General features: G+C 42.4%; 1 protein-coding gene across 1 annotated transcript in view; it reads left to right on the top strand.

Annotated features, from left to right (window-relative positions):
* Window positions 1-22,028, top strand: part of LOC140428469 (tyrosine-protein kinase HCK-like) — a 127,278-nt gene extending 105,250 nt beyond the window's left edge. Inside the window, exons 11-13 of the mRNA XM_072514964.1 lie at window positions 16,989-17,142; window positions 19,837-19,968; window positions 20,514-22,028. Of these exons, the coding sequence (XP_072371065.1) occupies window positions 16,989-17,142; window positions 19,837-19,968; window positions 20,514-20,716 (489 nt within the window). The 3' untranslated portion in view covers window positions 20,717-22,028. The remainder of the gene's footprint in view (window positions 1-16,988; window positions 17,143-19,836; window positions 19,969-20,513) is intronic.
* Window positions 22,029-22,844: the final 816 nt, after the last annotated feature.

The raw sequence follows: 22,844 nt of genomic DNA on the forward strand, positions 1-22,844 counted from the left end.
CGTAACCCCTGATCCCCTTAAAGCTGGGAGTGGGTAGCTTGCTGGTGAGTTTGGGTTGGAAATCAGATTTTTAAGCCTTTAAGCCCCTCTGTTCCCATGTGATAGACATATGTCCTTCTTTTCAATTTATAATTCCACCCCCCCCCCCCCCCCCCCCCCCCATGGCTTTAGCCCTCCCGATATTTAGCTGAAGGAAATTTCTATTCATCCAGTATAGGAAGGTGAAAAAGCAGTGTGATAAATTGTACAAGAGTAGGATTCCAGGTGGTGACTGTGAGATAGAGCTGAGTGTTGTCAGAATATATGTGAAATCTGAAGTATTTTCCGATGAAGTCACTGAGAAAATATTTGGATGAGAATTAGAAGGGGAGTCACTGAGAAAGCATTTCGATGAGAATTAGACGGGGAGTCACTGAGAAAGCATTTCGATGAGAATTAGAAGGGGAGTCACTGAGAAAGCATTTGGATGAGAATTAGAAGGGGAGTCACTGAGAAAGCATTTCGATGAGAATTAGAAGGGGAGTCACTGAGAAAGCATTTAGATGAGAATTAGACGGGGAGTCACTGAGAAAGCATTTCGATGAGAATTAGAAGGGGAGTCACAGAAAGCATTTGGATGAGAATTAGAAGGGGAGTCACTGAGAAAGCATTTCGATGAGAATTAGACTGGGAGTCACTGAGAAAGCATTTCGATGAGAATTAGAAGGGGAGTCACTGAGAAAGCATTTGGATGAGAATTAGAAGGGGAGTCACTGAGAAAGCATTTCGATGAGAATTAGAAGGGGAGTCACTGAGAAAGCATTTCGATGAGAATTAGAAGGGGAGTCACTGAGAAAGCATTTGGATGAGAATTAGAAGGGGAGTCACTGAGAAAGCATTTCGATGAGAATTAGACTGGGAGTCACAGAAAGCATTTCGATGAGAATTAGAAGGGGAGTCACTGAGAAAGCATTTGGATGAGAATTAGAAGGGGAGTCACTGAGAAAGCATTTGGATGAGAATTAGAAGGGGAGTCACTGAGAAAGCATTTCGATGAGAATTAGACGGGGAGTCACTGAGAAAGCATTTCGATGAGAATTAGAAGGGTAGTCACTGAGAAAGCATTTGGATGAGAATTAGAAGGGGAGTCACTGAGAAAGCATTTGGATGAGAATTAGAAGGGGAGTCACTGAGAAAGCATTTCGATGAGAATTAGAAGGGGAGTCACTGAGAAAGCATTTCGATGAGAATTAGAAGGGGAGTCACTGAGAAAGCATTTGGATGAGAATTAGACGGGGAGTCACTGAGAAAGCATTTCGATGAGAATTAGACTGGGAGTCACAGAAAGCATTTCGATGAGAATTAGAAGGGGAGTCACTGAGAAAGCATTTGGATGAGAATTAGAAGGGGAGTCACTGAGAAAGCATTTGGATGAGAATTAGAAGGGGAGTCACTGAGAAAGCATTTCGATGAGAATTAGACGGGGAGTCACTGAGAAAGCATTTCGATGAGAATTAGAAGGGTAGTCACTGAGAAAGCATTTGGATGAGAATTAGAAGGGGAGTCACTGAGAAAGCATTTGGATGAGAATTAGACGGGGAGTCACTGAGAAAGCATTTCGATGAGAATTAGAAGGGGAGTCACTGAGAAAGCATTTCGATGAGAATTAGAAGGGGAGTCACTGAGAAAGCATTTGGATGAGAATTAGACGGGGAGTCACTGAGAAAGCATTTCGATGAGAATTAGAAGGGGAGTCACTGAGAAAGCATTTCGATGAGAATTAGAAGGGGAGTCACTGAGAAAGCATTTCGATGAGAATTAGACGGGGAGTCACTGAGAAAGCATTTCGATGAGAATTAGAAGGGGAGTCACTGAGAAAACATTTAGATGAGAATTAGAAGGGGGCCAAGAATAGATACATGGAGAACTCCAGAGGTAATGGTGACAGGTTTGGCAATAACTTGGCCTTGCCAGTGATGCTTACATCCCATGAAATAACATTTTGAAAAAGGACCAAGAGTGGGGAGGGAAGCCTTTGTAAGTGATTTTTTGACTTTGATCAGATAGATGAGAAGAATGGAACCAAGTTTTTGTAGTTTCGCTCAGCTGGGCAATGGAAGAGAGGTGTTGGCAAAGGATGCTGTGATTAACTGTGAAAGTTGCTGACTGGTCAAGAAGGATATAAAGCAACAGTTTATATGATCATGGGGTCGCAAAGCTATTTAAATTTGTATAGTTGCGATAACTCAAAATTGAATGTGCTTTCTGACGAGCAGAGTGTAGCGACTAGGGGATTTTCACAGTAACTTCATTGCAGTGTTAATGTAAGCCTACTTGTCACAATATTAATGATTAAAGATTAAAAGATTAAGCCTCACGCCAGGTCCATGTTGGAATCTGTGAAATTTTATCCAAGGAACCAATCGCAAAGCATGGAGAACAGAATGCTAAATATTTTCGCCAAGGCTCCCCAGTTATGCTGTCAAGCCTAGACTTGGGTGACTTCAAAAGTAACACTGGGAACGGAAACAAAAATAAAAAGTGCTCTTTCAAAAGCTGGAAGATATTAAATAAGGAAACCGTGTACTTGAGATTCCTTTATACGTTTAGTTGACCAGTGCTTTCAGAAACTGTTTGCATCTCCAGCGACTTTCAGAGAACCAGCCAGTTAATTGATGCTTTATTAAAAATTGTTTTGAAAGATATTACACACTTTATACACAAGTGGATTTTTCAGTATTATTATTATTTGTCACTGTCATTATTAGCTGGGTAGGAACACAAACACATTCCAGTAAAGTTTAGTTTGACCCATCGGAGTTATTTTCCACTGTTAATTTTAAAGATGAGCTATTTTTTTTTAAATGTCAAAAAGCAAAGTTCAGATATGCTTAGTTATATCAATAGGAGGATGTTGAATTGCAGAAGGACAAAATGAGTGCAGCCAAAGCATTGTGATTTTTATAGAAACTGTAAGACCGTTTTTATTCTGGCGTGTGCGTATCCATGTAGTCTGGAGTACTTCTTGGAATGTGCACCAGTGAATTACCATTAGAGTTGCTATAAATTCATTGGCAATTAATTGCAGGAGTTATTGATGCACCTTCATTTTCCTATTCCTTGCTGTTCAGCAGTGGAGAACATAATTAAAGCTTGACTTTAACTTGTGCTACGTTTTAAAACTAAATTATCGCAAGTTCCCCATGTGTGCTAATCTTAGCAGGGTAGCTATCATCAACATTACTGAAGGAAGCAAGAGTGGGGAAATCAGCCAGCATTTCATAGTTCTGATCAAACTTCAGGGATCCCAGATGAAAATTGCATGTGTGAGGATCTTGGAGTGGTTAAACTCAGATTTGGCTATTAAAACTTTCCTCCCACAGTTGAATAGTGCCCATGAGACACCATCTTGAGGAAGGGGAGAAGGAAATTTTTAAAAAAACTTTCTCCCATGATTATGAATAATGTCCTCCTATGGATCAGAAATCCAGTACTTGTTAAAATGCCATTTATTTACTTACTCCTGGACTGCCTCTCAGAATGTTTACTAGAGTTAGCCACACTAAAGGGCTGCCACTCTACAAGTGGAAACTTGCACCAGCACTAGAAGAGGAACATGTTCAAAAGCAGCCTTGGCTGCTTTTAGTGTTGGTGATAACTCTTATCTCACGTTCCCCTCAAACTGTTGCCATATAGTTTAAAATATTTTAATTAGTTGCTTTGTTTTCTCAGCATAAAACAATTTAAAAATTGACCTGGAAGTAAATTAAATTGAGTTCCTTGTAGTTTGTTTCACTTAACAGGCTATGCAATTATAGTTAAAATAAATATTCATTTTTAGACTCCTCCCAAATGCTTGAGGTTACAGAAAAATTTGTAGATGCTTCAAATGTGTGGCATGTATTGTTAAAACAAAATAAGACTGAGTGGAGCTCCACCAACTGGAGGTATGTTGAATGTATGTGACCAATTGGTTCCTTGTCTCATTCAGTCAGGTGACTGCGTTGGTTTGCATGCAAAGTACTTGCTAGTTCATGGTCATTTTTCAGAGTATTGGGTGCGGACTTTACAAATTTTCACACTCATCATGAAGTCTCCTGTGCTAAGAGCACAGACTGAAAATATGGGAGAAGAATTCAGTGATCCTACAAGAGTTTTCCACCCACTAATTTTTCACTGGGTTAGCAACAAACATTATCAGAAAGGGAGAAAGAAGACCATCCAGTCAGTTTTTAAAATGAGTTTAGAGTACCCAATTTCTTTTCCAATTAGGGGGCAATTTAGTGTGGCCAGTCAACTTAACCTGCACATCTTTGGGTTGTGGGAGTAAAACACACTTAGACACGGGGAGAATGTGTAAACTCCACACAGCCAATGACCCAGGGCCGGGATTGAACCCGGGTCCTCTGTGCCGTAGGCAGCAGTGCTAACCACTGCACCACCATGCTGCCCGACCATCCAGTCAGTTAATATCAAACTCGGTCCTGTAGAATTCAAATTATTTTTTGGTTTAAGTAGTTCCTGGTCATGTGGTGAATCTTGCATCATCTCTCCAATGTTGCTCAACTTGCATTTAGGAAGTATTGATAATTTGAGATGGAGGGAAGGAGAGAGAGACAAAAAAGCATTGACCTAGCTATAAAAAAGGTTTTTTTTTAATGCTCCCTGGGGGAGCATTTTGGAGATAGTGACCACAATTCTGTGACTTTCACTTTAGTAATGGAGACGGATAGGTACGTGCAACAGTGCAAGGTTTACAATTGGGGGAAGGGTAAATACGATGTTGTCAGACAAGAATTGAAGTGCATAAGTTGGGAACATAGGCTGGCAGGGAAGGACACAAGTGAAATGTGGAACTTGTTCAAGGAACAGGTGCTACGTGTCCTTGATATGTATGTCCCTGTCAGGCAGGGAAGAGTTGGTCGAGTGAGGGAACCATGGTTGACAAGAGAGGTTGAATGTCTTGTTAAGAGGAAAAAGGTGACTTATGTAAGGCTGAGGAAACCAGGTTCAGACAGGGCATTGGAGGGATACAAGATAGCCAGGAGGGAACTGAAGAAAGGGATTAGGAGAGCTAAGAGAGGGCATGAACAATCTTTGGCGGGTAGGATCAAGGAAAACCCCAAGGCCTTTTACACATGTGAGAAATATGAGAATGACTAGAGCGAGGGTAGGTCCGATCAAGGACAGTAGCGGGAGATTGTGTATTGAGTCTGAAGAGATAGGAGAGGTCTTGAATGAGTACTTTTCTTCTGTATTTACAAATGAGAGGGGCGATATTGTTGGAGAGGACAGTGTGAAACAGATTGGTAAGCTCGAGGAAATACTTGTTAGGAAGGAAGATGTGTTGGGCATTTTGAAAAACTTGAGGATAGACAAGTCCCCCGGGCCTGACGAGATATATCCAAGGATTCTATGGGAAGCAAGAGATGAAATTGCAGAGCCGTTGGCAATGATCTCTTCGTCCTCACTGTCAACAGGGGTGGTACCAGGGGATTGGAGAGTAGCGAATGTCGTGCCCCTGTTCAAAAAAGGGACTAGGGATAACCCTGGGAATTACAGGCCAGTTAGTCTTACTTCGGTGGTAGGCAAAGTAATGGAAAGGGTACTGAAGGATAGGATTTCTGAGCATCTGGAAAGACACTGCTTGATTAGGGATAGTCAGCACGGATTTGTGAGGGGTAGGTCTTGCCTTACAAGTCTTATTGAATTCTTTGAGGAGGTGACCAAGCATGTGGATGAAGGTAAAGCAGTGGATGTAGTGTACATGGATTTTAGTAAGGCATTTGATAAGGTTCCCCATGGTAGGCTTATGCAGAAAGTAAGGAGGCATGGGATCGTGGGAAATTTGGCCAGTTAGATAATGAACTGGCTAACCGATAGAAGTCAGAGTGGTGGTGGATGGCAAATATTCAGCCTGGATCCCAGTTACCAGTGGCGTACCGCAGGGATCAGTTCTGGGTCCTCTGCTGTTTGTGATTTTCATTAATGACTTGGATGAGGGAGTTGAAGGGTGGGTCAGTAAATTTGCAGACGATACGAAGATTGATGGAGTTATGGATAGTAAGGAGGACTGTTGTCGGCTGCAAAGAGACATAGATAGGATGCAGAGCTGAGCTGAGAAGTGGCAGATGGCGTTTAACCCTGAAAAGTGTGAGGTTGTCCATTTTGGAAGGACAAATATGAATGCGGAATACAGGGTTAACGGTAGAGTTCTTGGCAATGTGGAGGAGCAGAGAGATCTTGGGGTCTATGTTCATACATCTTTGAAAGTTGCCACTCAAGTGGATAGAGCTGTGAAGCAGGCCTATGGTGTGCTCGCGTTCATTAACAGAGGGATTGAATTTAAGAGCCGTGAGGTGATGATGCAGCTGTACAAAACTTTGGTAAGGCCACATTTGGAGTACTGTGTACAGTTCTGGTCGCCTCATTTTAGGAAGGATATGGAAGCTTTGGAAAAGGTGCAAAGAAGACTTACCAGGATGTTGCCTGGAATGGAGAGTAGGTCTTACGAGGAAAGGATGAGGGTGCTAGACCTTTTCTCATTAGAACGGAGAAGGATGAGGGGCGACTTGAAAGAGGTTTATAAGATGATCAGGGGAATAGATAGAGTAGACAGTCAGAGACTTTTTCCCCGGGTGGAACAAACCATTACATGGGGACATAAATTTAAGGTGAAAGGTGGAAGATATAGGAGGGATATCAGAGGTAGGTTCTTTACCCAGAGAGTAGTGGGGGCATGGAATTCACTGCCTGTGGAAGTAGTTGAGTCGGAAACATTAGGGACCTTCAAGCAGCTATTGGATAGGTACATGGATTACAGTAGAATGATATAGTGTAGATTTATTTGTTCTTAAGGGCAGCACGGTAGCATTGTGGATAGCACAATTGCTTCACAGCTCCAGGGTCCCAGGTTCGATTCCGGCTTGGGTCACTGTCTGTGCGGAGTCTGCACGTCCTCCCCGTGTGTGCGTGGGTTTCCTCCGGGTGCTCCGGTTTCCTCCCACAATCCAAAGATGTGCAGGTTAGATGGATTGGCCATGATAAATTGTTCTTAGTGTCCAAAATTGCCCTTGGTGTTGGGTGGAGGTGTTGAGTTTGGGTAGGGTGCTCTTTCCAAGAGCCGGTGCAGACTCGGGGGCAGAATGGCCTCCTACTGCACTGTAAATTCAGCGATAATCTAGGACAAAGGTTCGGCACAATAGCGTGGGCCGAAGGGCCTGTTCTGTGCTGTATTTTCTATGTTCTATGTTCTATGGAGAGCGGAAAAGGGGATTACACTGGGAGGGCACAGAAGCAGATATACAAACTGAGGGGAGAGGGCAAATCGGCGGAAGCAAAGAGAAGCATTGTTTTAAAAAAAACAGGAAGGAAAAAGTGAAGCACACCAACAACCATTGCATTTATACAGCACCTTCATCATAAGTAGACCTCCTAAGACACTTCAAAACAAAATGACACACAGCCACATTGGAGATATTGGGATAGATTACCAAAAGCTTGTCAAAGACGTAGGTTTTAAGGAGTGTCTTAAATGAGGAGAAGGAGCTAACAAAGTGGAGGGGAAGGTTTTGGGAGCAAATTCCAGAGCTTGGGGCCTGGGCTGTTGAAGGTATGGCTACCAATGATGGAGCAATTAAAATTGGAGATGTGCGAGAGGAAGGCAGATATCTCGGACCACAGGAGGTGCCTCCTGAAAGGGGGAAGGGCAAAACAAGAGAGAAATTTGAAAACCAAGGTGACGATTTTAAATAGACAGCATTTTCAGACCAGGAGTTAAAGTGAATGAGCAAGCACAAGGGTGATGGATGAACAGGGTTTGGTGCCAGTTAGAATGCAGGCAACAGATTCCTGGATGAGCTCCGATTTATCTAGGATGGTAAAGGGGAGGCCACCTAGCATGCATTGAATTAGTCAGATCTGGAGGCAGCAAAATCATGAGCTTGACTGCAAATAGTAATCTGAAGGAATAGAAGACAGAGTGAAGCTTAGCATAAACCCCAGGAAGAACGAGAGCGAAGCACAAACATGGAGGAAAACAGGGGGAAAGATTTTCACAGGGTCAGGAAGGCTGGAAAAAGATCAAGAAGTTGTTTTGGGACAGCTTCTTGTGCGATCCTGCTGCTGGGCATGTTTCCCAGTGGTGGGAATGGCGGCAAATCAGCCTGTTGCTGAATGGAGGCAGGCAGGTTATTTAAATAATTAAAGACCCTTTTTCCAGGCCACCAGCATATTCCCAGTGGTGGAGTAACCTTCCCCCATTGCATGGGGAGGCCATTTGTTTTTTGTAGGTATCCTCTCTGTGGCAGCCCTTGGTGCTTTGCCATGAGAGCTGGACGTTCCATGGCCCAAAGAGGGAACTGCAGGGAGCGAAGGGACCCGCCACTCCCAGTGGGGGTCACAGAGGGACAAGTCCGCTTAGGACCTTGGAATTTTAATTAAAAGCTCTTGAGCTCTTAACTGGCTGAGTGGAGCCGCTGAGGCTGTGGAGCCGCTGGTCTTCTTGATTGTGCTGAGAGCATCTACATCCCACACATCATCTTTAATTGGGCAGTGAGCTGGGAGCAGCCAATTAGGAGGCACCTCTGGGGAAACTAACTGAGCGGTTGCGGACTCGGGACCCCCCTTTCGTCCTGATGTCGGTACCCTGAAATGGCCTGCCCTTGGGACTGCAAGAGAAGCCAGGGTAGATTTTACAAAAAGAACAGAAGACACAAGTTGTCTCTGTCGCTCTTGTATATGGTTGAGGATGGACATATTTTGTGTAAGCAAGTCATACCCAAAGGAGGCTTGGAAAGCATTATTTAAATACCACCAAAGCGAAAGTAGCTATGCAATATAGTATGTTTCTGCTCCCTAATTCAGAGATGTGGAGGCCAATATTAGTCACCTACAGTTACCCTAACATCCCCGAACCCAGCACAAGTGTTTGGCAGTAAACTTTGAACCTTATTGGTGTGCATTACAGTTGGTGTAAATTTGCTGAGGCATTAAAAACTTTTTTTTTGTTTGTTTTACTAAGGATGATGAGGTGCTGTGGTAAAAGATGAAAAAATGAATGTTATGTTGGTTTTGACTACCTAAGGAATAGTTGCGGAGAGGGATGTCCAAACACTAACTGGTTTATCATAAGAACATCACTATTTACAGATATACAAGAGTACATAGAACATACCGTGCAGAAGGAGGCCATTCGGCCCATTGAGTCTGTACCGACCCACTTAAGCCACCCTCACTTCCACCTATCCCCATAACGCAGTAACCCCTCCTAACCTTTTTTGGTCACTAAGGGCAATTTATCATGGCCAATCCACCTAATCTGCACGTCTTTGGACTGTGGGAGGAAACCGGAGGAAACCCCGCAGACACTGGGAGAACGTGCAAACTCCGCACAGACAGTGACCCAGCGGGGAATTGAACCTGGGACCCTGGCGCTCTGAAGCCACAGTGCCATCCATTTGTGCAACTGTGCTGCCCAATACAAGTATGACTCCGTCTAAACCATGAGTTTTCTCCTACTAAACTGTCATGTGACTCTCTCACCATCAGTCCCACACATTAACCCTTACAGCCCTGAACATCCTAACCCTTACAGGCCTGAACATCCTAATACTGCATCTCGCCCAAGTCTTTGTCCAAATATACTTTACATTTATATTTGCATACTACCCTTTCTCCCTCAAGGTCTCTGATTTCATGGGTTTAATCTATCTGGAGGTTAACTCTTCCTGATCATGTTGTTGTTTGGCTTGGAAGATTGGTAGTCTCCCTTTGGACTTCTTTTATCAGTTTGACTCTCAACATCTGGTTCTCCCAATGTATATAGGAAGGTTCTCTTTGAAGAGGGAGGATGTGGGCTGGATTCTCCGATTTGCAGATTAAGTGCTGACGCCGGTGTGGGAACAGTCCGCAGCACCACTCGGGATCCACGGAAAAAAAACATGTGTTCCACACCTTCGGGAACTCGGTCCATCGGGGGAGAGCCTCGGGTGACATCCTGAGGCCGTCCCAACGGTGTGCGACGTACTCTTCGAGTACGCTGTTTTTGAGGGGGCGAAGCATTGCAAAAACAGCATTGTCCCACACCTTCGGGAACTCGGCCTATCGGGGGAGAGCCTCGGGTGACGTCCTGAGGCCGTCCCAACGACATGTGACGTACTCTTCGAGTACGCTGTTTTTGAGGGGGGGGGGGCATCGCAAAAGCAGCGTCGCCCCCGATTACGCCGCAAATGGGGATTCTCCGGCCAATTGTCAAATGCGATTTCGGTGTCGGTGACCGGAGAATCCTGCCCATGATTTCTCCTCTTCCTCCTTATCATGCTTCTGGAATATGCATCAAGTAACATTGTTGTTGATCAGCACCCCTTTAGATAATGCTCTGCCCAGGTCTGTTATCCAAACCATCAGCCTGCTCAGGTTTCTGGTACAGTTCCTCCTGTTGCAAGTGGAAGCTTGTTTTTTGTAGACCTGTTCTTGCTCCTGGACCTTCTGGTTATCCCTGAGTGCTAACCCGTGGGAAGCGCTGTGCAAAGCTTCCTACCCAACTGCAGTTCAGGCAGTGCCAATCCACATTGCAGTGGAGTAGATCATAGATCATAGATCATAGAATTTACAGTGCAGAAGGAGGCCCTTCGGCCCATCGAGTATGCAACGGCTCTTGGAAAGAGCACCCCACTTAAGCCCACACTTCCACCCTATCCCCGTAACCCCACCTAACCTAAGGGCAATTTAGCATGGCCAATCCACCTAACCCTGCACATCTTTGGACTGGGAGGAAACCGGAGCACCCGGAGGAAACCTGTGCAGACCCCGCACAGACAGTGGCCCAAGCAGAGAATCGTACCTGGGACCCTGAAGCTGTGAAGCAACTGTGCTAACCACTATGCTACCATGCTGCCCACTGTATGCCCATCTGTATGTTAAAAGTACCATTGGAAAATCCTCATTCTTCTAGAGGATTTTAATAGTGGTAGACATCCCTTTCTGCCTCACCACTATTAGGGGATTACTCTAGGAACTGATTGAGTTGTAGGATCCCGTAGTTCTCAGCAAAATGGGGGAAATAATTGTTAGCAAATTGTGGGTCATCGTCAGATGACACTTGGTCCAGGTGACAGATGTTGCAACGACTTCTTTCAAGAAATTGCTGACTGACTTGGTGGTTGTTGTGTGTAAATGGTTCACCTTGATCTGCCTGGCGAAGATGTCACCAGTGATGAGGAAGGATTTGCCATTGTACATAGATCCATTATTCCCATGGTCTGGTAGGGAATTGAGTGTGAATAAGGGGCTTGCTTTGGATTGGTTGGTGTGTCGCACACATCTGGCACCTCTTAGATTGTTCTTGATATTTCCAATCACCACACTGCAGATTGGACTCTTGCTCTGCACTTTGTGATGTCCAAGTGGCCTTGGTGGATTTGTTGCAGAATCTCTGGTCAGAGTGAGGTGAGAATGACCAACTGCTCATCATACACCGCAAGGTCACCAATAATAGTGAAGTGTTCCCTATGTTCAAAGTGTATTTTCCTGACTTTTCCATGAGGACGCTGCTGTGGCCACCTTGCATGTAATATTGATGGATGCGGATGCCGTTCTTCTCTTGCATTTACTCTTGGTGTATTTGTTGTAGCTTTTTTCCGCTTGCTAGGAAATGTGTTGCCTCAAACTGGAAGTTTGATCCTACCTCACTGACCAAAATAACATCCTGTTTTGCTGTATGGTTGATTGTGGTACTGGACAATGCACCCACAATCATTTGTAACTTGCCCTGGACAGTCATTGTCTCATAAACAAAGTGCACTAGTCGCAAGCAGGATCTCTTGTTCCAGGGAGGACTTTCTATTGAGTTCCTTTTCGCCCAGTAATGAGATTAATGGTTGTGATCCATCTTGATGACAAGATGACTACTTTCAGCTCAATGATATGGTTGGAGAATTTCGCACAAGCCAATTTGACTGTGAGAGCTTCCTTACACCCAAGACATGTAATAGACTAACCAATGGCACCTATTCTGTTGCTCTTGATTCCAGTCCTGTAGGTGAGGCATCAACTGCTATTGTAATCAGTAGGAATGGGTCATAGTAAGCCAGGGTATCTGGTGAGAATAAATTTGTCAGAATGCTTGCTCCTGGTGTCCACCCCAATATCATGCTTTGGCCCTCTTCAATAGGTGACTTGCAGGGCAGCATGGTGGCACAGTGGTTAGCATTGCTGCCTACGGTGCTGAGGACCTGGGTTAGAATCCCGGCCCTGGGTCACTGTCCGTGTGCAATTTGCACATCCTCCCCATGTCTGTGTGGGTTTCACCCCCACAACCCAAAGATGTGCAGGTTAGGTGGATTGGCCACGCTAAATTGCCCCTTAATTGCAAAAAATAATTGGGTACTCTAAATTTATATAAAAAAAGGTAGGTGACTTGCACTAGGTTCAGCAGGAATTTTGCGAACTGATTTATCATACCCAGGAATCTGAAGATCCGGAATGGATAACCGGGTTGGAAATGTAGTGATAATCTTTATTATTGTCACAAGTAGGCTTACATTGACACTGCAATGAATTTACTGAGAAAATCCCCTAGTCGCCACACTCCGGTGACTGTTCGGGTACACGGAGGGAGAATTCAGAATGTCCAATTCACCTAACAAGCACGTCTTCCTAGTGGAAGGAAACCAGAGCACCAAGAGGAAACCCACGCAGAAACGGGGAGAATGTGCAGGCTCTGCACAGACAGTGACCCAAGCGGGAATCGAACCTGGGGCCCTGGTGCTGTGAAGCCACAGTGCTAACCACTGTGCTACCATTACTGATTACCCTTGATTTTTGTGCGTCTGCCATTGTCTTTACTGTTCACCATATAACCAAAACTTAAATGGATGTTTTGGAGAATTCCCACTTATTGTTAAGTGTCAGTCCTGCTTCCTGCAAGTGGTTCATGACAGCCTGAAGTCTCCGGTTGTATTCTTCGACTTTTATTCCATGGAAAACAATGTCATCCTTGTGGCATATTACAAGATAGTAGACAGTGTTCACTGAAAGGTTTCAGGTGTCGACGATGTGCCAAACAGCGCAAAATCTGCTGATGGGAGAATAAAGTGATGTGTTGGGTGCTCTGGATCCGTGGAACACATACAGGCTACCAACACTTAAAATAGTGCAACACTATTTTATTAAGTTAGAAACTGTTGAACATACTTTCACTGTGGGTTAACACGATGTTAGATTAAACTAAAGACCTATGCCTGTCCGAACCAGTCTATGCACTCAGCACATGGTGAGGATCTGTGCTGTAAGCTCTGTCCTTGTAGGAGGCTGCATCCCCAATGAGCGGGAACTCTGATGCCCCCTGTCTTTATAGTGAGTGTGCTCTAACTGGTGATTGGCTGGGGTGTTGTATGTGTTGATTGGTCTTGCTGTGTGTCCATCAGTGTGTGTGTATCTGCACCATGATATACTGGTGTATTTTATGACATAAAGGTTGTCAAAACCAGATTTTTCATCTTACAGTACCTGCGAAAAGACCTCCGTTTGGCATTGAAATTTGAGAACTTTGTTATTGACCTTGGTCAAGCTACCGACCGGTGAGGCAATCAGGTAGATTTCCCTTTCCAAAGCCTTGTCGAGTTGTCCGGTCGACCCAAATGCGAAAGAACCAGTTTGGTTTAGGAACCCAAAAACATTCCGGATCATCATTCTGTTGATTGAGTGACAGTAAAGAAGAATCTTATCTCGGTCATCTCATCAAGTTGCTGTTGGACCTATTTCATGAGCGGATGTGTTATCATTTTTGTTGTGAGAAGATTCCACAGTATTCGGGCTTCAGTCTCCCCAGCTCAGTGAATAGTTTTGGAAAAATCTTTTTTGAATAGTTCAGTTCGGAACTGAAGAGATTTACTAAGAGGAGGAACATTCATTGTAAGAAACTAGTGAAATTAGCTATTTCAAATAGAACTGAGAAGTCCAATAAAAGATAAAATAGATATTGGGGTGGCATGGTGGCACAGTGGTTAGCACTGCTGCCTCACAGCACCGGGGACCCGTATTAAATTCTGGCCTTGGGTGGCCAGAATTAAATTCTGGCCTTGGGGGAGTTGTCCCCGTGTCCGTATGGGTTTCTTCCGAGTGCTCCGGTTTGCTGCCACAGTCGAAAGATGTGCAGGTTAGGTGGCTTTCCATGCCAAATTGCCCCTTCGTGTTCAGAATGTGTAGGTTGGGTGGGATTACAGGGATAAGGCAGGGGAGTGGGCCTCGACATTGCGGACTCAATGGGCTGAATGGCCTCCTTCTGCGCTCTAGGAATTTGATTCTATTTGAGGTCTGATGCTTGCCGACTGGTCCCTTTGATCTTTTGGATGAGGTTGGGTTTGACACTGACTACTCTACTCCCAAGAGAGAATTCCTGGTTGTGAAGCATATGTGCAGGGGCGATTTTTCAGCTCGCGTTTGGTGTCTGAGAGAATGTCAGAGTCTCTTTGGTGAGACGCCTCTATTTCATAGCCTATTATTTGACGATTCTCTTGTGACCCCCTGTGTATTTAGGGGTTTAGGTTCTGCACATCCTACCAAAGTATCCAACATTTTAACAGTTAAAATATTTTAGTGTTTGCAGGACACTTTTCATGCCTTTGGGGCTTTTTGGTCCCACCGAGCTGGTACGCTTTTTTTCATAAGGTCTTTTTTGCCCTGAGTGTCTTTGACGTGCTTTTGTTTAATAATCTGTACCATCATTGGGTGTTTTCTGAACCATGGTTTGCCCTCCCCTCTTGCTACATCTCTCTGGACCTCTGTCTGGGCCTCGGTCTGACTAACTGCCTTCTCCAAAGTTAACTAGCCTTTGGATTGTAGTATGCCAGAAAGGGGGGTCATCAGTTACCCCTACTACGATGCGGTCAGATTTAAGGTCACCATGTTCACTACCTTCAGTTATTAATTGATAAAGATATCCATTGGTTCATCAGGTTTCTGGACCCTTTTTTTTTTAAACTTGGCTCATTTTATTATCTGGTTACTCCAATGGTTAAAATAATTATCAAAAGCTTTTAAGAACTCGAAGTTTATCTGATGTTTCATTAATGCCTTGTCTTGCTCTCGCACCATCAGCAATCATTCCAATAGAGTACAATGATATATTGACCTTTCCTTCTCTGACATATTGTTTAATCCAGATGCAATTCTGAATCTTGCCCAATTCTGTGCCTTATCTGGCCCTTCGTACTGCCCAAATCTGCCTGGCAAGGTTAATTTGGAATCCATAGCTGTTTAAAGCTCTTTAAGAAGTTTGCCTGAATTTTTTTAACTTTTTCTATTTCAGTATTAGAGTTTTCCTGTGTTGATCAAGCTCTTATTGATACCTGCTGCTGTCACTGACCTCCTCCTTACCTTTGGTAGTCATTCCTAAACTTTGCAACATTTCTAAATAATCACTGGAAGTCATTGTTGAGGCTTTCTTTACATTGGAAAATCATGTTTGAGCAGCCGATTCTATTTTTTTCAATTACTGCTACATGGTTGCCATGTGTAATGTCACCTGTGACATTATGGGAAATGTTCAGAATACAAAGGGTTAATGTCATATCATTAACCACAAGATGGAGGTAGATACAGAATATCTTTGATAGTTCTGTATCTGGCTGGTTTAGTGCAGTGGGCTAAACAGCTGGCTTGTAATGCAGAACAAGGCCAGCAGTGCGGGTTCAATTCCTGTACCGGCCTCCCCGAACAGGCGTCGGAATGTGACGACTAGGGGCTTTTCACAGTAACTTCATTGATGCCTACTTGTGACAATAAGCTATTATTGTTATTATTATCTATATAAAGCACTGACTCACAGTCTTCTGGGAGAAGGCTGGAGAGGAGAGCATCGGAGTAGTGAGAGAGATCAGAGTACAGTTATAGATAGAATGGAGAGACCAGTGTTAGTTGAGTGTAGATTGTAGATTATTGTTTACTTTAGGAGTAAGTGGTCGAGCTTTAATAAGTAGTATAATAAATGTTAGCTTTATTATTGAACTTGGCTTCTTTAGGCTTTGTGAACACTACAACATCCATCCTGAGAACAAGAATCAAAAAGAACACCACAACACCCACCTCTGACCTGGGCTAAGGGGTGTATCAAAATCTTTGCTGACCCTCCCTCAATGGTTGCCAGCTGGATTGGGATTTTTCATGGTCCACCACGAGCAGCCCTTAGCAAATTGAACAGTTGATTTCTTCACTGCCCATCAGCCTCCATGCCTTCTTTGGAGAGCTCTTTTGGCAATTTTCAACTGCTTTGCCAAAGTCTTCGGCTAGGGTGCTATTGTTTCCAGGTCCGACTTTTCAAAAGTTGATTATGGAGATTTAGGGGTCCTCCATAGCTGCTGCCATGTCATATGTTAGTTGTGACTAGCTAAGAAACAGCTGCAGATACATAGATGAACCTGAACAATAACTGGCTTATTGTAAGAATGTAACTATTTTCAGATATACAAGACGACATTTAAACCGTGAGCTTTTTCCTACAGCTTAGTTACATCATCATGTGGACAGTACTGTTTCTCCAGTCCCATGCATTAATCTTTTCAGCCCAGATCACCTAATACTACAGAAATTATTAGACCTGATCCATGGAATTATGAGCCATCTCCTTGCGGTCAATAATGAATAGCCTGCTGACACTCAAGAATTTCATGAAATGAGTGGCCACTTTGGGCAATCTGCTCCTCCGGTTTATGAATGTGGGCTTGCTGTCCTGTAAGATCACTGCCTTCAAAAGAAGATGGCCAAGTTAAAATAACTGTTAGTGGTATTAGCAGTTGAATGATTAATTTGTATGATGTTGCTCCCAAATGTTTTAAATGCCGAACTTTGAGATAATGTGGAGGAATCTTTATAACCAGTTAGTGTTGCCTTCCAGAGTAATTTCTGACCTTTTTAGAGTAATTTTGTTTCTTAAAAATATATAAATCTATCTAGCTATCTAAACAGTTCAACTGTATCAAATGTAATCTCTAATAACTTTGTATTTTAAGATTGCTGAAGGAATGGCTTATATTGAATCAAAGAACTATATACACAGAGATTTGAGGGCTGCTAACATCTTGGTGTCTAATACGTTGGTTTGCAAGATCGCCGACTTTGGCTTAGCCAGAATAATTGAAGACAATGAATATACAGCCAGAGAAGGTATGTTTAAAAGTATTTAAAATATCATCTATTTTAACAGGCTGTGCTCGTACTATGTAATACGGATTGACCTTGATTTTTGTGCCATTTATCCAGATCTTGGAGATTTTATCTATTTTAAGTCTTTTCTCCATTACAGTTTTAAAATTTGTATTGCGTCTACTAATTTGTATTGCGTCTACTAAGTTCCTCATCTTTAGCATTTTAAATTTCCCTTGTACGACAAGTCTTCCTCTTTTCTAAAAAATGATGCGAAGTACAAAAGTAAATTGATGCAGCTGCTGAAAATCTGAGATTAGTAAGAGAAAGTGCTGGAAATAGTCAACCGATCACGCAGCAGCTGTGGAGAGAGAAATAAAGGAAGGGTTTGGGGTTTGGGGTCAATAACCTTTCCATCAGAACAAAATATTCTTTTAACAAGCTTGCCATTTTTTTTTTCGTCCATCTAAATCTGTCGTTAATGGGCCTCATTCCCATTATCCTTTTTTCTCTCTCACTGTCTCAGTGAGTCCTATTCATTCATGGGATGTGAGCATCACTGCTAGGGCCAGTATTTATTGACTTGAGAAGTTGGTGGTGAGCTGCTACCTTGAGGTTCTGAAGTTCATGTGGTACAGATACACCCAGAGTACTGGAGGGAGGGACTCCCAAGATTTTGACCCAGCAACCGTGAAAAAGCAATGATATGTTTGCAAGTCAGGATAGTGTGTGACTTGGAGAAGAACTTTCAGGTAATAGTTTTCCCTTGCATGTGCTGCCGTGGAACGTCTAGTAGGGTTTGTGGGTTTGGAAGGCCTTGTTGAAGGAAGATATTTATTAAAAAATTTACCATTGACTTTGTTATCTATTGCATGTCTTTTCCAGATTCTCATTTTGCATTGCTTATTACATTCATTGCTTCCTTTTATTCCTGTTTACAGTTCTCCCAGCCCTGGAGTCCACTTTTCATAGCATTTGTGCGAGCCTTTCTGTTTAGCTTGTTTCTATCTCTTACCTTATTAATTGATGGTCGCTTCATTGTACAAGTCTAGCTTTGACCTTTTAGGGGTTGTGTCACAGTTTACTGTGGCTAACATAAGAAATTCAAGCCATAGTAGGCCATTCGGCCCTTCGAACCTGCTCCACTTTTCAGTAAGGTTGTGTCTACTTAATTACACCTTGCAGCGCTATCCCTTGAAATCCTTAGTGCCCCATGCGTATTTCCCATCTATTCAAAATTTGCTTACTTAAAATCTTGGTTTGTGACTCACCTTGCTTCCCCTCAAACCTACTATCAAATTCAATCATATTATGGTCATCACTTTGAAGATGTTTCCTTACCGTCAAATTGTTAACAAACTCTGGTTCATTGCAAACTGCTAAGTCTTGTGTGATCTTGTCTTTTCTAAAATAAATAGTTGCAGAAAACTCTCCTCAATAAACTCAAAATATGTTTACTACTTGAGCTGCTCTGCTTCTCCCAAGGGGAAAATTAAAATCGCCCATCTTTCATTCATTTTCATTTTCTTTTCATTTCATTTCATTGGAGCAGGCTCTTCCTGCTACATACTTCCCAATCTCTGAATTTATACACTGGCTATCCACTGTGTTCCTCCTCAATGAAAAGTCTTTATTTTCACTTTGTTGACAGTAATTTCCAGCAGCCAGTTCCAAAATGTATTCCGTACCCCTAGTTTGTTCTCCCGACAATACATATCTGTTTTGCTGGACAGTGCCCACATTGAAAGCAGATAACAAATTATTTCAGTTGGCGCATAATATAAGCAGCAGAAGTACATCCCATTGGAATAACTCTTTTTGCTCCACAGTTGTCTGTGTTTAAATCCTTTTGCTAGCCCACCGGGTTCATCGTAAAAAAAACATAGAATCTCTACGGTGCAGAAGCAGGCCATTCGGCCCATCTGAAAGAGCACCCTACCTAGGCCCCATCCCCGTAAGCCCAACTCGCCTTTGGGCAGCAAGGGGCAATTTAGAATGGCCAATCCACCTAACCACATCTTTGGACTGTGGGAGGAAACCCACGCAGACAAGAGGAATGTGCAAACGCCACACAGTCACCCAAGGTTGGAATTGAACCCTGGTCCCTGGTGCTATGAGTCAGCAGTGCTGACCACTACTACTGTGGCCGTGCAGTTTAGCTGCAATCTTCTTGTGTCGAACAGGTTTCTGTTTGATGTATGATTATCTGGTATTTGCAATAATAATGACTTTGTTTAATTTTGCTAAAGTGCTCTTTTGTGTTCATTTAATTTGTTGGCAAAATGTTGGGCTGAATTTAGAACTGGAACCTAAATCTGTCTCGTACCAATTTATTTGAAAATACCTGCCCTTTTAGAGTAGGTAATGTAACTTTCTCTGTTCTATGTCTGAATCATACCATACATTATGTGCTTCCATGCTTCTGCTAATAACCAGCTATGAAAGTGAAGCAAGTAATTTTATACAGTATAGACCTGAAATTGCTCTGTTTAATGCTAACATAAAGGCACAGCACATTCTGAACTTCCTCCTCTTCGTTAAACACTATTATACAATAGAATATTAGCAAGGCTCTTTATTTTTCTTGTCATTTTGCCATCCATTCATTATAGAAATTGTGGTGTGTGTGTGGGTGTACAGAAGCAGCAATCTGGATTTTCTGGCTTTTGAGTTTAATCAGGCTTTACAATCTTACATTTTTCATTTTTTTCTAAGGTGCTAAATTCCCTATTAAGTGGACAGCGCCAGAAGCCATCAACTTTGGGTCATTTACAATCAAATCTGATGTGTGGTCCTTTGGAATTCTTCTCATGGAAACCATCACCTACGGCCGAACTCCTTACCCAGGTCTGTAAAGGGCAGTCATGTTTTTCGAGCAGGACTGCAGTGCTGCTCTATGCATCCTGTTCCTCTTTGCACTCGCGTTACTAACTGAAGAGGATATTCGATAGTAGGGTTGATGTGAAGCAGGCTCACTTCATGTTCGTGCTGCAGTTATTGTACGAATTCAATCTGAATCCTGAGTCATGAATTCACCTGAAAGCCAAAGCACAGTGAGTCCCCCTAGAGGGGGGGAATAGTCCCCAATTACATTCCTAAGTTTAACATTGTGATACAGTTTCGGCATGACACCAATGATCAAACATGTGGGGTGTATGTTCTGCTGTACATCTAACAGTTAACTTACAATTTTGTATCACGTACATCAACCACTCATTTACTATTCATAGCAAATTGTTAATAAAATATTTCTTGTTCTTTGAAATATCTTTATACATTGCAATTTACATTGATAGTAAGTTGAGATCTGGTGGAAACTTGAGTGAGTGGAAATTGCCAGTCTGTTTTTTCTTAAATAATGAAATAAATCGGCATTACATTTTTGATTCAAGGGATGTCCAACCCAGATGTGATTCGGTCGCTAGAACGTGCATATCGGATGCCACGTCCGGAAGTGTGTCCACCGGAGCTCTACGACATCATGATGAAGTGCTGGCAGAACAAAGCAGAAGAGCGTCCGACTTTTGACTATTTACAGAGTGTGCTGGAAGACTTTTATACAGCAACGGAGAGTCAGTACCAGCAGCAGCCATAAGCAATTGCCAAAAATGGACAGATGATGGGGAAATGCAAAAATAAAGTAACTCGAACCACCGTTTTAGATTTAACTGTTTAAGACCTGCACTTGCGGTTTTTTTTTTTGCACCTTGCCCAATAAGAATAATTTTTAACATTTTTGAAAAATGTGAGCAATCTTTCTGCACAAAAAAAAAAATTAATCAGTCCTTAGATGGCTGAACTATAGGGTTTATTTTTTCTGAAACAATGTTTAAAGTAATTTGGTAATGTATTTTCATTGACATCACAGTTTTATCTTTTATTGTGCACTATTTTTATACTGAAGGTAGCACTCACCGAGCAGAACCTTGCTATACAGCCTCTTTTACAGCAATGTCATGTTTACATCTTTTATAAACAGAAGGTCAGTTGAATTGTCTCAGCTCCATATGGGCTCTTATAGCACAAAGAATTCCCAATACTTACAGAGTCTATATAGCTGGGTTAGTTGTAGGAAAGGACTTGATCTATTTGTACAGTGTCTCAAAGGACTAGATACATTTGGTGCCAGTGCGTGCAAAGTGGGGAAGATAGAGAAATGAAAATTAATATTTTCATGGACTAAATATTTTTGAGACGACGATCATCAATAACAAAAAAGACTTGAGTATCCTGTTTCACTTTAGCTAATAAAATCCTTGCTAGTCTGTCTTGTGTTGACCTTCACCATATTAATAGTTTACCCAGAGAGCCAGAAAATGTGGAGAAATTTTACCCCCTCATCTCTTGCGCACACCTTTTTGAATGCTCCTTTGTGGTTGAGATTAAGTCCACATTGACTCAGGTCAACTAATATCGAAAATACTGCACATATTCACATTACAGCTTCTTCATGTGGGTACAGCTCCATATCATTTATCCAAGATTCACTTTCCAGGGAAGCAGCTAGAAGAGGAGAGAGGGAGAGCTACTGAGCCAAAATCTGAGAAAAAATTATAGTCTATGACATCAAAACTAAATCATTAGTTGATCTCTTTATTCTCAGAATACTTTTTTAAAAAGTTTTTATCAGGTGTGTGATTTAATAGATGTGTGGAAATAATTTATAACAATGCGTGTACTAAATCCTATAAGTTTCATGTGTCGCAACATTTAGGCCAAGGTGTGTATCAGAACATTGTTTAATAATGGACTGGAGCTTCAAGATTTATAAACTATGCATCATTATTTTTCACATGGCTTGAAATGATTTCCGAATAAAAAGGTACCATGATTACAAATTTTAGCCATTCATATTGTATATTTGTATTAATGCTTGAAGTGTGAAATAAAGTGCCTTAATCTTCAAATTGCTAGTTCTGAAATTTATCAAATCTATGGAATTGATAATGATTCAACTAGCTAAAACTTACAAATGGAAATCTGTGCAGTTAATCTTTATAAATTCATTTACACGAGGAGCAATTTTATGATTAAATCTCATCGCTTTCTCCCAACATCTGTGCTTGACAAAGTAACTGGTATATACTCTAAAGTTACCCCCACTTCTTTGCAGAGAATCATAGTCCAGCACTCCCAGCAGATCATATGGTGAATATCGCGAGAAACACCCGGACTGGGATGGTCACAATTTCCTTAGATATGCCCTCTACTGAGAGTAGCAGATTGTAGGTCCAGCGTTCCAGTGCCCAAGGGGGTCTTCACTTCCCAGCCCCTCTCTTAGCATTATATTGTTCTTACTTGAAGATTTGCATTCCTTAAAGCTTTTTAAAATTATCTGTAAGTTTATGTCCTCAGTTTTTTTCTTAAGTCCACTCAATTCAATTTGGATATTGTTATCTGGCTTTATATAGATGTCTTAGTAACTCAGAATTAATTAGCTCCTGTCCAGTTTAAAAATATGGCAATAATTGAGTCAGAAATTCCTCCTTTTGGATAGAATGTGCAAGATGCTCTCATTACCCCAGGACACTACCCAAAGCTGCAATACAGATTCTTGGCTACTCTAATCTACAGAACCATCAGAATATAACTGGGGAACTTTAGAAGATTTGTTCGGTGATCTAGTCGATATTTCATTAAATCCCTACATTCGGCCCATCGAGTCTGCACCGATCCATGTTTCACCCTATCCCTCCAACCCCATAACCTAACCTTCACATTTC

This window comes from Scyliorhinus torazame, chromosome 8 (assembly GCF_047496885.1).
Source record: "Scyliorhinus torazame isolate Kashiwa2021f chromosome 8, sScyTor2.1, whole genome shotgun sequence".
Taxonomy (NCBI): Eukaryota; Metazoa; Chordata; class Chondrichthyes; order Carcharhiniformes; family Scyliorhinidae; genus Scyliorhinus; species Scyliorhinus torazame.